Genomic DNA, 16994 nt, shown 5'->3' on the forward strand with positions numbered 1-16994 from the left:
AAGAAAACACCAAAACATTATCATAGTGAAAGTTAAAAACACAAACAAACATGGCTCATCAGGTCAGAGGGGACAGGCCCGAGGTCGAGCGAGAGGGACAGTAAATAGAGTCAGGGGAAGCAGAGGCAGGGGACGGGGAGTGCACGCCGGAGAAATGTACGCGCAGGAGGCGGGAAGAACGGCAGGACGGGAATTGATTGGTTTCATAAATTGGCTTCTGATGACAGGGATTGGTTGGTATTTTCCCAGGTTTACTCCGGCTGTAGATAGCAGCTTTTTTCACATCTTTTTTAAGAACACATTATGTATTGATTGCCATCGGGAAAAATATCATTTTAACCAATATAACAAAAAGTTTATCTAAATCTGACTACCAACCCCAGCTTTAAATGTAATTCCACATGTGGTTTAACATGAGCAGCTCAAAAAGGTCCAGGTCATTGAGCGATGTCACAGAACAGAGAGGCACTGCCAGCACCGTCCTCTGATCACAAGAATAATGGTAAATCTAAAAGACAGCCCTTCATGATGTCCCGTCAGATTACATCATACCAGATGGTTACAATGTGGCATCACATATCTTCTTTCATGGCTGTCAGCAGGTTTATCAGTCAACTGTGGAGCCTTTGAAACATTAAGTTCCTTGTCTTGGTTTGGAGTATTTGATACATCACAAACATACAAGACACTCACACTCATGCTGCTCCACGTGTGCTAAAGTTAGAAACATACAGAGGTACATCACTGAAACGTGTCAACCTTAACAGATTAAGTCAGATATGACTTAAAACATAAGGAGAAATACAACCAGATCAACAGTGAAGCATTGCATCTGGCCATGGAAACACAGGAAAAAGACACATTATTTTATTTTTAACCCCTTGCCAAATGTTTCAACTTTATGACAAATTCAATTTAAGCCATCATATTTTCAAGTTTCTAATTGTGAGTCAGGCAAAGTTGGCAATATGCATGTTCAATCAGTGCTTTGCCAATCTTCCCATGAGAAGGCCTCTCATGACCCTCTGGGAGATACGTCCATTCAGTCTTTTCAAGATCTGCTCTACAGCACCCATCAATAGGGTCGTACATTAATTAGGCAACAGGTCAGCCAGCCTGTCATAGCAACTGTTGATCACTCTACCCAAATAAAGGTTACAAAAAAATCCACAGAACTCAGAGTGTTTTTCATTGGTGTCTTTGTTTCAGCAAACAGTCCCAAGCTTTAATATCTTTATTTCAAAGTGAGCTGCCCCTACTTCACTCTAAAAACATCATCAAAAAATATGTTTAAGAAAAAACCTCAGATAGATGGGTCAGGGGGGAGACGGGCTAATGGCTGTGGGGCCTCTGAACTTGCAACAAACAAGTCCCCTGCTGCCTTCCACGTAAACACACACTAAAGCCTTTTAAGATCTAAAAACAAGACAACACCATACATAACTAGCCACAAATGCATGAGATGGTTTTGAAAATGAGTATCTTGTAGATCTGCCAGAAGATCGGAAAGGTTTGGTACATTTTGGACTTCAAGTGTCTTTTTAAGGTTTGTGATGGGCTGTGATCATAGTTAAAACTAACTAAGTTTGACTATAAACAAGTTACACAAAATTGCTTTCCAATGTTTAACTATGTCTTTGTGCCTTACCACTAACCAAGACCTCCTGGTTAAGAGGTTTGGAAAGGCCTTAATATCCACATATTTTTACCTTTCTAAAAGAGAACAGTCACAATCCCCATAGACACAGGAGCTCATTGACAGGAATAAAAGAAGAGAACTAAGTAACTAATGCAGCTTAAAGGCATACTACAAAAAATACAGCTGATAGCCTTTAGGATGTTTTAAAGCATCGATTTACACCAATCAGTCAAAACATTGTGATCACTGACAGATAGAGTGAATAAGAGATTATCTCTTCACAGTGGCATCTGTCAGTAAGATTCTCACATCAGGATTGCCATTCATTGTGCAGCACTAGTCAGTAATTACCAAAGTGGTCCAAGGAGGAGACTGGTGAACCAGCGACAAGGTCATGGGTGGCTAAGGCTCATTGATACTTGTGGGCAGGACAGACTGGCCCATGTGGTCCCATCCAAGAAGAGTTACTGGTGCTCAAACTGCTGAATAGTTCATGTCCATTCTGATGGAAAGGTGACAGGACACACAGGGTATTGCAGTTGTTGTATATGATTCCTTAGCTGCAGGGTCGGGGGTGCCAATGCTGACCCACCACGAAAGCGCCTCCAATAGGAACATCAGAAGTGGATCATGGAGCAATGGAAGAAGGTGGTGTGAAGGGAAACACAACAAAATCAAGGTGTTGACTTGGCCTCCAAATTCCTTTGACTCAATCTAATCGAGCATCTGTGGGGTGTGCTGGACGAACAAGTCTGATACCTGGATGCCTTACCTTGCAGCAACTTACAGGACTTAGATCGAACAGGGTTCTCACCCTTTTCCAGAGATCATTTTCCAGGACATTTCCAGGACATTTTCATTGATGATCAAGCTGGTATGACCGTCTAAATTTAGTTCCTAAATAGAATATGAAATATGTTCCCCTCAGTGGAAGTCTACATTGAAAGACATGTAGTCTATGGCTATCAATGAAATCCTCTCTTACATACTTAAAAATGATGGCAAATTGATAATAGAATAATGCAACCACAGATGTACAGCACTTCACTTTATTAGTGCAACCAAGTAACAATGATGGGCAACATCTCAGCTTTCTCTTTTCTTAAAAAATATAAAATGAGCTAAGAAAAAAACAAAAGAACCTGCAAAGGAATCAGGAAGCTTTAGTTTGGTTCTGGTTCTGTTTGGTTCTGGTTCTGTTTGCTTTAGTTTGGTTCTGGTTCTGTTTGCTTGAGTTCGGTTCTGATTCAGTTTGGTTCGTTTCTGGTTCGGTTTTGGTTCGATTCGGGTTCGGTTCTGGTTCAGTTCTGGTTTGAGTTCTGGTTCGGTTCTGGTTCCGTTAGGGTTCGGCTTGGTTCCGGTTCTGGTTCGGTTCTGGTTCGGTTCTGGTTCGGTTCGGGTTTGGGTCGGGTTCTGTTTGGTTCCGATTCTGTTTCCTCGAGTTTGGTTCTGGTTCTGTTTGCTTAAGTTTAGTTGTGGTTCCAACCCTAACCTTAATCATAACCCTAACCCTAACCGTAATCCTACTCCTACCCCTTACCCTCACACTAACCATAACCCTGACCCTAATCCAAACCCTAACCCTAACCCTAATCATAACCCTAACCCATGATGACTGGTCCTCTGAAAGTCAATATGACGAAACCGAGAGCCCAATCTGAACCCTCCCCTAAAAACCGTCTCGCTGCCCCACTGCCAGGCTGGGGCCCCCTGAACCTTGGCGCCCCTGCAACCCAGAGCCTCCACCCACCACAGACAGACTCACCACCACAAGCACCCTCAACTTCTGGACCCTTTAAACCTACATAGCACCTCGCTCGCCCCCACAGGAAACTAACAGACTGGACCATAAAAGGGAGATAATCAGTTTTGGTCCTGGGGGACTCTAACATCAATAGGATTCCACCGAACAATAACCCACTAATACAGTTGGACAGTTATCCCGGAGCAAACATATATCACCTCCTCAAAATCTGTGAAAAAAACCCTGGCACACCCTACCACCAAGATAGTCATCTCCATTGGAATCAACAATAAAGACCAAGACCCTCAACAAACCTCCACCAAACAACTCCGAGCCCTCCATTAACAGCCAAGTCTACCTTCCCTAATGCAGACATCTACTTCCCATAATAAATTACTCACCTCACCTCACAGCAACACAACAGGCAAACCTCCAAGCCATAAATAAAACCATCACCGACCACCTCCTGTCCCTCCAGGACCTGCCAATAGACTCATTCAGAACAGAAAAAGATAAAATACACTGGACACCATCTACAGCCACAGCAATATTCAACAACTGGTGCACCCAACTAAATTTACAGTAACTCACAAACCGACCAAGGCTCTCCCCCACACACCCACTTCCCTACCAACATCCACCCCCACTACCCCTTCCCAACCAACCCCTTCCTCACCCACCCCTGGAGCGAACCCTCCAACCTGTATCCCAAGATGGCGCGTACCTCCATAACTCACCATCCAATGTACTCAACCTCTCCAGACTCTTCACCCCCACAAAAACACAGGTACAGTTATTAGAAAAGGTTTAACTTTCATCCCATGTCCACGCAAATGCGACTGGGAGGAACTTCAAAGGGACCTTCACAAATATCACAGACGCATTAAACTCCTGGATCATTTCCACACAAACCAAAACACATTTACACTCCTTTCATACACCCATCCCCCTGGGAACCAAACAATCCCAGCTGGACCCCAAAATCCTATCGCTCTTTCAAACAGACAGAAGGGCCCTGCGTAGACACCAGCCCCCGACAGATGTCCCTGACAACATGTCGGGGGACGAACGCAGGGCCCTCAATCAATTAAAACAACATCCAAACATCATTATCAAACCGGCAGACAAAAGCTCAAAAATAGTCATTTTGGACAAACAACAATACCTGCTAGAAGCCAATTGACAACTAACAGACACTAAGTATTACAAACCCATTCCCAACAGTATCCAACTCCCCACAGTTCCCACTGGCCTCCAGGCCAACGATCGCTGGACCAGTGGACAAAGGAAAAGATCTGAGAGCATCTGGATAAAGAGACTGGGGACCACCACCCCCACTGGACTCAACGTCCGACCTTAACCCCTTCCTACACAGGTCCAAATCACCAAACATTACATACTCCGGTTCTGCTCCAGTTCTGATTCGGTTCTGATTCGGTTCTGGTTCGGTTCTTTTTCGGTTCTGGTTCTGTTCTGGTTCGGTTCTGGTTCTTGTTCGGTTCTGATTCGGTTCTGGTTCGGTTCTGGTTCAATTCTGGTTCGGTTCTGGTCCGGTTCTGGTTCGGTTCTGGTTCTGTTCTGGTTCGGTTCTGGTTCTTGTTCGGTTCTGATTCGGTTCTGGTTCGGTTCTGGTTCGGTTCTGGTTCGGTTCTGGTTCGGTTCTGGTTCTGTTCGGGTTCATTTTGGTTCCGGTTCTGTTTGCTCAAGTTTGGTTCTGTTTGCATGAGTTTTGTTCTGTTTCTGTTTGCTTAAGTTTGCCCTATAACCCTAATAACCCTAATCATAACCCTAACCCTAATCATAACCCTAACCCTAATCATAACCCTAACCCTAACCCTAACCCTAATCCAAACCCTAACCCCAACCCTAATCCTAAATCCAACCCTAACCCTACTCATTACCCTAACCCTCATCTTAACCCTAGCCCTAATCATAACCCTAACCCTAACCCTAATCACAACCCTAACCCTAACCCTAACCCCAATCCTAACCCTAATCATGCGTGGGAACCCTGTCTAATGCTGACATCTTGGTGTATAATACTTAATGAAACATCAACGGGATATAAACCATGCTAATTGAGAGGTAATAATTGCTACTTTTGACTTTAAGTTAAACAGCTACTTCACTGACTTATAGCCATCAAACTGCTTTGAGGAAGGCGTGTTGATCGTTAGCATGAGGAAGTTTTGCAGACTGTGATAGAGATGTTCCCTGTAACATAATCTGATTTATGTTCCCACAGTGCTTTATTTGAAACAATAGTGAAAAACAATCATGGCCTTTGTGGTGCTTCTTTCTGTGTCTTGTTGGTTTTGTTTTTCTTCCCCTTTTTGTTTCTCCATTGTTTGGACTGTGTTATCACTCTCCCACGATGTTTCGTTAGATTCTCGACTCTAAGGCTTACGTTGCTCTCATCTCACTTCTTTAATCAGACCGTGAAATGACTGCAGAGGCTGACAGAGAAATCTCCTCCTCACTGTTCATCTGAAGTGCTATTGTGGAAGGAGGGAGAGGAGGAGAAAAAAAGGAATGATGTAAAGGCAGAAAGATGGTGAAATCAAAGGAAGAGAGAATGAGAAGTAGACAAGCAAGGGGAGAATTGAGTGGAAGCAAGAGAACAAGCCAATGGATGAAAGAGAATACCCAACATTGTACGAGAAGAGCAAAGTACAAACAAAACAGAGTGGAGGAGTGCAGCAAAAGGCTGGAGTGATGGATTATTTATATAAGAGATTTGCTATCACCAAATGCACATATGAAAAGGATAATGAACTAAACAAGAGCAGAGCATGAAAAATAGAGAGCAAAAGAAGGATGTCTGACCTTACTTCTGCACCCCAAATGCACACACACAACCGCACACACGCACGCCGTGCACGTGCGCGCACACACACACACACACACACACACACACACACACACACACACACACACACAAATAATCTCTGTTGATAACCAAGGTGAGGATGTATGCCCTAAGAGCAGAGAGATCAATCCAAACCAGCAGAAGATGAAGGTAACACACTGAGAAGGAGCAGAGAGCTTTGACGGGGCAACAGATTAGAGGCATAGAGCTGGGATGATTCCTTGGACCTGCTGAAAACCCTGAGGAGACCAACATGAACATCTCTTCATGAGAGGACAAGTAATGTGTGAATTATTGATTATTTTCCTGTAGATGCTGGGTACATCTGGGCACATCTGGGCCAAACAGTTTTCACATATTTTCAGGATCAGTTTCAATAAGGTTTGCTGCCAATGAGGGAGTATTGTATGTAAGTGGTTACAACATGGGTTTATTCTCAGGGGCTTAAGAATCTTTTGTGGAAAAAAAGCGGGATAAAATATGAAAGCTACTGAGATCCTGTCCTGCAACCCAGGCATCAACAGCAGAGCTGGTGGATACATCTCAAAGTTACCACAAAGTAACTGAAACCATCATGGGTATTGATAATAGCAACAAAGCTAAAAGTTGGATCATTAGTCTCGTATATCTTTAAAGCTCTGTCAACCGCAAAGCACGAGAAGAAGGAGAGCAGAAGAGGACAAAATGTCAACAGAAATATTTCTGCAGAAGTTCAGTTCACCATCACCTTTGATGGAAATGTTCAATTTAATATGCGTTAAATAATCACATTGATGCCTGATTCGACCGTGACTCAGAATGTTAAATTTAATGTTAATTCATCCTGCAAGAATACTGATGAGAATCTGTTGGTATAGAAGCACCAACTGTGGAATCAGAGGACTACATTTTTAGTCGTACAGTGATAAATGTTTTTTTAAGTACAGTATAGTATGTAGACATTAACATAATTTAGCAAAACAGATTTGGTATTGTTTATAACATTCATCAGTATGTTTAAGTGTATAATCACCTGAATATAAAGATCTTTTTGTTTTTGTTCCCTTAGAATAATCCTTTTATATCTACGTAGGAGCTGGTCCGCTTTCATGGAGGCCGTCATCTTGCACCATGTTTCCACTCCAGCACAGAGCTTTTTTGTATATAGCCAGTAGCCGTACGAAATGCACCAGTTGAAGGAAAAAGGAGAAGACGAAGAAGAATCACTAAAAGACTAATTCCTTATTCCTTACCCAATTCCATCTCTGTCAAGTCTTCTAGTCGGAGGATTGGAAGTGAGAGTGGATCACTGAACCTAATTTTGAACTATCAATAGGGAACATGAAACAGGACTGCCTTATAGTACCAATAATGCAGGAAATGATCACCTGACTGTACAGCTACCTTGACTCTATGAAGCACTTCAGGATCTTCCCCAGTTTATTGACTGTTAAGATTTTTCTCATCACTTGAATCTGTAACAGTTGGCAGATGACATGACAGCAGGAGCAATTTAGGGGGTTCAATGTCTTGCCCAAGGACACTTCAGCATGTAACTGCGGGAGCTGGGATCGAACCGCCAACCGTCCAATTGATAAACAACCGACTCTACCCATCAAGCCACAGCCACAGAACAAAACAACCTTATACACTGCCTGCCCTGCATCAGGCAGCTTAAGTGTGAACACATGATGGCTATGCTTCAAACATCACTGCTGTTTTACTGAAACCTGTCCTGCTACCTGCTGAACACTCCGTTTAAACCACTTAAAAACTAAAAGACTGATTAATTTTGTTTCTTATTTATTTCTTCAGCTTTTCCTTTCAAAACCTGGTCAGTAACATTCAATTATCTGCCTGAACACATCCTGTGGAGACACAGACTAAAAGTGAGAGACTAAAGCTGCTAACATGCTTCTTACAAGTACTTCTCCTGAATATACAAGATGTCAGGGACTAAGAGGCAACATAGTGGTAGCACTTAGCGGCTAAAGAGACAGATATTTCCCACAGGGGTAGCCAAAGTCAAAACATAGAGCTCAAAGGTGTTTGTTGCACTTGTGGTTTTCAGGTAACTTTAGAGATGACTCGGGACAAATTTAAACGCTGCTTTTCATCAGCCGGATTGTACAATGCTTTTTCATTACAGATTCATGAGGTTGTAATATGTTGATGATGTTTTAAAGCCCACACAAGGCCAACAAAATCAACTGATCCTTCTTATATAGAGTCACATTTTTTATTTCACACCTTTGTTTTTGGAACAATCAATCATCTTAGCTATTAAAACAGTATCATGTTTGATCCTTTCCTCGAGTCTATACCAAGCGGCAACCTCTGGTCTAAAAAAAAAAATCAAGTCCAATGCGGAAGTGCTACAAAGTACTGGAAACCACATACACACCAATTCAAAAAAGCCTTCTTTAGCCAAAGCCAATCTTTACAGCAGAAATAAATGTCTAAAGACGAGTGTAGTCTGGATAGCTCATTTCTCAATCGGCACACACTGTACGAAGGAATTATTTTCTAACGCAGCAATTCGAAGATATTGAGATTACGAGTCTTCCAATGAGAGGCACAGCTGACTTGATTGACAGGCGGGAACACTGTAGCTGTTGGCTAGGAGACTCAAAGCCCGCCTCTTGCGTCACAATCACTCGACAGCAGCAATATGCTCCTGTCGATGATTGGCCTCAAAACAGCACTTCAGAAACAGATGGGTTACATCACAGATACTACATATCTACTTTATACAGTCTATGGTCTATACAAGTATCATCATTTACAACCTTACCCCCCTGCTCTTCTGTTGATTCTGCTATGTTGTGTTTCTTAGCCTATAGCCAAGCATCTAGGGCAAGAAATTCTGGCACACATAAAAAGCAGACAAATATACACTACGGAAAGCAGTGGGGGTGGGGGGGTGGGGGGTGGGGGGGTTGTGTGTTTATATGCATCTAAGTGTGTGAACCCAAGTACCCAGAAGGGCAAGCTAATAATCCTCTCCTACTACGTCTGTTGCAATAATGAGGACACCTCTCACCTTTCCCACTTCTCTTTCTCTCCTTCTGTCTCCCCTCTCTCGGACACACACATTCACACCAAAAACACACACACCTCAGCAGAGCTATGTGCTCTAGGGAGCTCTGGGATTCCTCTCTCTCCTTGCCATGGCAACACAACTTTCCTTTGCAAAAATTTTCCACAATGGGACACTAAGCACCCAAATAGTTGAGCTACTATGGGCCATAAATCTACATAAAAAAAACAGGCTTTATAGTTTAATCCAAGAAAGAGAGAAACACTTCTGTATAGTGAAACTGTGGTAAGGAGAAGCAATCTAAATACCTCTAAGAGATAGATGTGGCTACCGGCATTAAGAAGGAAAACACCACAACTATCTCTTTTCACCACAAGGGGAAAACAGGGTAGACGATCTGCATAGGCAGAGACTGATAGATTATACAGTTCAGAACCTTCAAAAAAACACAAACTGAAGCATTAACAGTGCAGTTTATGGATCAGGTGATGAAAACAGTTTTGTACACAATACTGTAATACTGTTCAAGCAGCACCATACCGAGATTAAGTGTTGCACTATGCTGTAAGGTTGTCAGAGTTTAGATCCTTTGATACTTTTCAATACCAAGTACTTAAAAATGATATCATTAGTTTTTTCCACATCTGATAGTATCCAGAGGTACCTGTGCCTATGAAAAAATTGATCTACACACATATTTTCAAACAGAAGCTGCTGTAAGCAAATACAAGAGAAACGAAGAGAGGTGGAGAGAAAGGTAGAAAGAGAAAGCAGCAGTGGTCAACTGACGAAGACATAAATTTCAGAGGGGAAGTGCCGTTACAGTAAACAAAGCAGCAAAACTGAAAAACAAGAGGATACTTTCGGATTGTATCACAGCAAGTACACTCTAAAGAATTAATCAATGTGTCCACATCTCCAGACAAATGTGTGGGACAACCCTAAGTTTGGCTTTGCTTGCAGCAGAAGTCAGACTTCTTTCTGCTGTCTGTGTGTCTCTCTGCTCTGCCCTCTGTCACAGATACCACCCTGTTAACTCTCCTCCATCATAAGCCGGCATATCCAGGGTTTTGTGACATTCTTTCAGCATCTTATAGAGACATATAGTTATGTTTGTGCTGCTACAGACGGACAGTGCAGAGGAGACGATCAGTGATGTCACCTGGTCCCCATTTATGTCTATTTCTCCTGATCTTCATACTGTTCACAGGGAGCATCACAATGACCGATGCCCATTGCATAAAATTACCAATTGGGAGGAAAATTGAAATGCAGACGGAGCACACACTCTGCCGATGCACAAACCGCCACAAACCTCTTCTGGATTACAAATGATGAGTTTGAGGAGATATTTATTGAGGGCATACATTATTCCAGGGAAAATAATGTCTATTTATGTGCCACTACTGTGTGAAGGTTGGAAATGAAATGTACTAAAAAACTCTAAACTAAAACTCTACTGAGCTGTTTATATAAAAATTACATAATGAATACCTAATGTTTTCTTTTCAAATCTCTGGAATTTTTCCCTTATCATCAGCATTGCCATTAGCCTTATCACATAGAGCTAGATGCCCTCCTTCACTGAATACCTGACTTTATATTGCAACATAAGGTTGACCTCCTCCACACAAAAATACCCACCCATAACCTCAGGTCCTCCTCTTCCACACAACTCACCCTCCCACCTGCTCGCTTGGCCACCATGGGGTCGAGAGCCTTCAGCCGCTCGGCCCCCCGCCTCTGGAACTCTCTCCCCCAGTATGTACAAAAATCCACCTCTCCCAACACCTTCAAATCCCGCTCCGAAACTTACCTTTTTCGCCAAGCTTACTCATTTTAATCTATCTCTATAGGACTGGAATGCCCCCCCCCCTGATTTTATTAGTATTGTATTGTTATTGTTGTATTTATGTATGTTGTAAGGTGACCTTGAGTGTCCAGAAAGGCGCCTATAAATACAATCTATTATTATTATTATTATTATTATTATTATTATTATTATCCAACACACTGCATTGACAAAACACGTTTTATCAACCTGTGAACAACAGGTAACAGTAAACAGTGAACAGTGAAGGGGTTAGATTCAAATGTTCTGATGCTTTAAATAGTTGCCTGATAGACGGGTTAGACATCAGGTATAAAAAATAATCTATTATAAGACTAGTAGGCTTGAAACAGTTCATAATGAATTTCAAAAGCTTCTCATTTGAATCAGCATTGAACATCAAAGGTAACCGTGTGAAAAATACATTCTGTTATTTACTATTACTTCGTCTTCATGAAATTCTGTTTCTTCCATGTCATTGCAAAGAAACTTGAAAGCTTCACACCCAGTCAAACACAACTGAAGCCACACCTTCAACTACCTGTTTGTATGGCAAATCTCACTTACCTTTTGCTGTCTGCAGGAAATTCTAAAATAAATCTTGTATTACAGCGCACACCACCTCTTGGAATATGTAACAGTACGACTGCTACCAGAAACTCCTTTATAAGCCATGTGTCAAGGGGAAGTGCACAAATGAGACAGCATTTTCGAAAAACAAGAAGTGTTTTGTGCTCCCTTTCAGATACGCAGTAGGTAGCGACCGTATTGCATTTCACCAGTTCTGAATATTTCAAGAGCACTTCTCCATTTGTATAGTGAAATCTTACACTGCACCAGAGGCAGTGATAGGACTCTTCACTTCTCTGAGTCTGGGAGTCAGGTCAGAAGATAAACAATCTAAAGCAAGAGTATTGATGCAAACTGTTGCAAAAATACTCTGCAATAGACAATGTTTTAGTGTGGAGCTGAGCTATCGCTGCTTTGCAAAGTATCCATGTAACTCATTTTAGAGGGACTGCTATGTACCAGGTAACAAATTTCCCAAGAGATAGGCCCCAGGACTTTATGAAACATGTCACACCTTGGGATCATTCCTCTGGGTTAGAGGTGATATAATGACCAGTTATCTCAAGGTGCTTGGACGCAGTTGGAGTCAAATAAAAGACACAAAAACACATCAACCTAAAAAAAAATCTGAAAGCCACAAAAAGGAGAATCTATTCATTTCTAGTGAAAACGTTACAATAAATAATGAAATTAAGAATAGCAAAAGAAGAGAATTTAACCCAAAATATTTAACTGAAATGCACACGTCCAACCATCCAGATGATGTAGTAAAATTCAGTCATCAGGGACATCTTTACTGATATCGAACTTATGTGTATTACTGATCTAACTTTGCTGAATGTTGTCTGTATGTCTGCTGTATTTGACTGCCAGACTGCGTGACGCAGCTCAACACTGCCACTCAGTGGTCAAAACAGTAAAGTACAAGCCACACCTACAGCTACACTGTTGTTGCTGCCGTTTTAAACCTGAACATGGCTTGTTTTTCTGTAAAATCCATCACACTACCTTCAAAACACAGTGCAAAAGGTCTGATTCCAATGAATATTCACACATATCCATAACTGATTTGCAAAGTGATCACTTTAAAACTATACTTCACTCCTCTATCCATCTAAAAACTTATATCATATTATCAACATATCATCAAATTGGCGGACAAGGGACAATCACAAACTTACCTCATAGCAGCCTTTAGCTGTTTCATATAGCCCTGTGATGAATTGTGCCCCATTTTATTTTTTAGGATCCCAACATAACCTGAAAAGACAAGAGGCATGCATTAATTTTTGATACTCCTTGCTACCTTTACACTTTTTTTCTCCTAAAGAAAAAAAAAAGATTAGGTAAGTGGTGTAATTTATTAATCTAATTTATTATTTTAGAATCCAACCCCTCTGAGAGATGCAGGACAAAAAGTACAATACTCAACAAGGGTTGTATTAACAAAACTGACATAAGTTGCCAGGTTTTAAGCAGCAGCTATTTACAAAGTTGGAGACAAATTTTCATTTCGGAAAACATTTTTACATTTTATAAAACAAAATTACATCAGCAAAACACTTATACCAAGGCCAAAACAAATTTACATTTAAGAAAACACATTTACAAAAGATGAAACAATTTACCATTTCTGAAACAAATTAACATTTCATTTTTACAGAAGGGGAATGTACCATATACCGGAAGTGATTCAGAAGTGATCATTTAGTTTGTTTTGAAGGAGAGAAACCGAACGAAGATGGACATGGTTTACATATTAGGACATCCTCGGGTCTCAGAGAGAGGTGTCAGACCTCAGATGAAAAAGCATCATGTCTCTGGAAAAGCTCCGTCATATCTCCACAAAACCTTCATCATGTGTCAGAATTCAGATGAAAAGGCCTCAGACCACATAGCCTCAGGCTAAACAGAGTCAGGCTAAAAGGAGTTAGACTTAACTGTAAAAGTGTTCTGTCGTTTGTAAAATTGTTTTCTTAAATGTAAATTTGTTTTGGCCTTGGTAAAGTGTTTTGCTGATGTAATTGTATTTTATAAAATGTAGAAATGTTTTCCCAAATGTAAATTGTCTCAAACTTTGTAAAAGTGTTTCAGCTTTTGTAAATTTGTTTTGTCCTTCAGGGCCACCGTAGCAGACAGATAAATAACCTGATGTGAATAGAAAATTGCCCTTGAGCTTCCAAAATCCTGAATTTAGTTTTTGAGACATCCTGAGGGACATAACCATCCGTTAAATGCTGCACTCTATTCACTAGTTACTGTCAGCCTGTTGTTTGGAGCTGAGCAAGTATTAGGCAGTTGATTTTTGAAGCTTTCATAGAAAAACAATTAATAACAGCTGTATGTTGAAGCAAAAAACAACACAATAAAAGCTGTGAGTAGAACAGTTTGTGAGCCAGCAGCAAGCTTATAACAGTGAGCTCAAACTTGTTAAAAGCTTTGTAAGGCTGAGGGAAGCTGGCAGATATAGGTAATTATTTTCTGCAGGTTCATCATTATGGGCAACACATTACTGACATTAACAGTCAGAAGTTACTGCAACAGAATCATTTTTATAGCTGCTTTAAATGTACTTACAATTGATCAGGCATTCACATAAACGATTTAGAGGGGGAAACTTCCACGGATTTGTAGATGATCAGTAGTGTTTTAGTGTGATACAAGTCTAATGGATGTCGCATGTCCTAAATGTAACATGTTTTGTAAAAAGGATCATCAACTGACACCATCGTTTTTTATTGAATAACTTATTATTATTGCCAGGTCAACTCTAACCACCTCTAAACAATGCTAGAACTAGAAATGGCCCCTTCCTGTGCCCTGGTTTGCTTCAGTCCACTGTTGTGGATAAACTGACCTGGTTTAGAGAGACTCAATTACAAAACAAAGAGATAAGGACCGTGAATGAGGAAAGATGAGGAATTGGCATGAATATCACTTTGCTACCCTTGGATATGTGAGCTAACATTATAGGGCTACACTAGATTAAATCATTAACATCTATATATAGTATGATTATATAAATGTAACTATGAGAGCATTACCTGAAGTGTCCTTATTTTCTTGTTTAAACAAAAGCAAATTTCTAGTATGAATAAAAGTAGCTGAATCAATATGATATCCTAAACAAACTTTATAATTTACCTACAGTGGTATTTAGACTTGTTGACAGTTTTTGTGTACAGATTTTTAAATATTTGTCTTCTTGATTCATGCCTACACCAAATATAGTGTGTGTGAACCATAGACCATGTACAATTAATGGACGTAGTATCTGAGACGTCACCCATCTATTCTGAAGCACTGTTTTGAAGCCAATCGTCGGCGGGAGGCATATTGGAAATGCTGAACGCAACCTATAGGCTGGTCATAGGCTGGTCTCATATTTTGAAACTGGAGTATCCCTCTTGGTGTGAACTGGAGGTGTGACTGATATCAAGCAGAATAGCTTTTTTCTGGAAAATGTGAAATCAAAAGATATGCAGCCTATGACAAAATATTGTCAAAGCCACAGTAGAAAGGAGACAATACTAACAGAGCCACAGCATGCTCAGGTTACCAACACAACAATTCTCTCCACTCTGACTTTATTCCTTTTTTGACACTTGTCTTTCTAGTATACCCCTCAGAAATACCAGAAATGGTGTTGCATTCACACATTCTCAAAAGAAACTCTCAGCTACCATATTGGATTGGAGCTCCTTCTAACCTTTCACAGTGAGGACTCCGCAGCAGAAATCTTTGAAGTTGATCCTCCCGTGAGAGTCGCAGTCCAGACATTTGACCAATTTCTTCACCTGGTGGAAAGTACAGAGAGCACATGAAGAACATCAGAGCACAACAGACGCTTCTCTGGTAAGTCAGAAATAAGTACAGAGGAAGTAGTTTTATTCTTTGATTAAATATTAATGTCTGTCTGAGGTCCTGCAGTGAAATCTACGGGAACCATGATGCCAAAACTGCACATGGTCAAAATGAATAATGGTCAACAAGTTACTAATTTGATACACCTTTGTAACTTGTGACTTTTTTTTTTAAGATAAAGAGAGTTTGTGATAATTATTAGTAGATTCTAATAGAGCATCCACTTGAGGCTGGCAGCAGAAACACTGGAAACCACATACATACCCATTCAAAAAAGACAATCTTTACAGCATTAATAAACATGTTTACAGCCTGGTTCAAAAACGGTTTCGGTCTGAATAGCTCATTTGTCTATCTGCACACACTGTACAGGCAGTGAATTTTTTTATACCACGACAGTTCAGAGGAAATTAAGATTACAAGTTTTGCCAAATAAAGAAATGACTGACTTGACTGACAGACTGGAACTCTGTCGCTGTTGGCTAGGAGGCTCAAAGCCCGCCTCTTTATCTCACACTAGTTCGACAGCAGTTTGATTGAGTTCAGCATTTCCGATATGGCACCCGCTGACGATTGGCTTCAAAACAGGGCTTCATAACAGATGGGTGACGTCACTGATACTACGTCCATTAATTATATAGTCTATGGTAATATCGTCACCTAGCATTTTAGCAGGGTTTAGGTGGAACCAGTCTGTTTGGGGAACAGAGAGGTGGAATGCATTGGTTGTAAAGTAACCTCCAATCCCATCAGCTTGCATCTGACTTTTATTAATCTCTCTAAGCAGACATCAAACAATGCAGGAAACAATCTGGTCTTTGAGGTTGTTCCTTAACTCCAATTCCCTTCTTGCTTATCAAGTTATTATTTGACAGCCCAGTAGCTGAGGGAAGACTTAAACCAGAAAAAAACATTACTGTATGCACCGGAGGGCTTCTGTTTGTAGTCCGACAAATAACAAACAACAACAAGTGATTACAGTTAGAATTGGTAAGTCAAGATTATTAAAATATGTGCATCTCTGCTCACTAAATCTCAGCCTTCCTTATGCTAAAGCGTGCATAAACTACACATTTTAAAATACAGAAATGTTGCGGTTGTCATTGCTTATTGATGTCGGCTCAAAATTTTCAGTGTACAGTCTACTGTAGTGTTTTCCCTGATTTTCTAAAGTGAAAGTGGAAATTCTATCCTGATGGAGACATTAGGTGAAAGGATGAACAAAGTAAACTTGGCAACTACACACTGCTACCACTGCTTGTTGTTTTCTCTCTGGAGGAAAGCCAACAATTCTACCTCCAATGCACTGGCTACTGTGCATTGGAGACTACTGTACAGCTACCTGCTTATTTGGGCTGTCATACAAATACTCCAGTTCATCCACTGAAACAACAGCTAGAGCTCAAACAAACCACAAAACAACCACTTGTTTAATGTTTTGTTAAAAAATCCCCCAGA

General features: G+C 40.8%; 1 protein-coding gene across 1 annotated transcript in view; it reads right to left on the reverse strand.

Moving 5' to 3' along the window:
• The window catches only part of rab11fip4b (RAB11 family interacting protein 4 (class II) b), a 68075-nt gene that overhangs the window by 47562 nt on the left and 3519 nt on the right, over window positions 1-16994 (reverse strand). The window contains 3 exon segments of the mRNA XM_034688780.1: window positions 12854-12903; window positions 12906-12932; window positions 15382-15469. Coding sequence (XP_034544671.1) covers window positions 12854-12903; window positions 12906-12932; window positions 15382-15469 — 165 coding nt within the window.

Source organism: Notolabrus celidotus, chromosome 7 (assembly GCF_009762535.1).
Source record: "Notolabrus celidotus isolate fNotCel1 chromosome 7, fNotCel1.pri, whole genome shotgun sequence".
Taxonomy (NCBI): domain Eukaryota; kingdom Metazoa; phylum Chordata; class Actinopteri; order Labriformes; family Labridae; genus Notolabrus; species Notolabrus celidotus.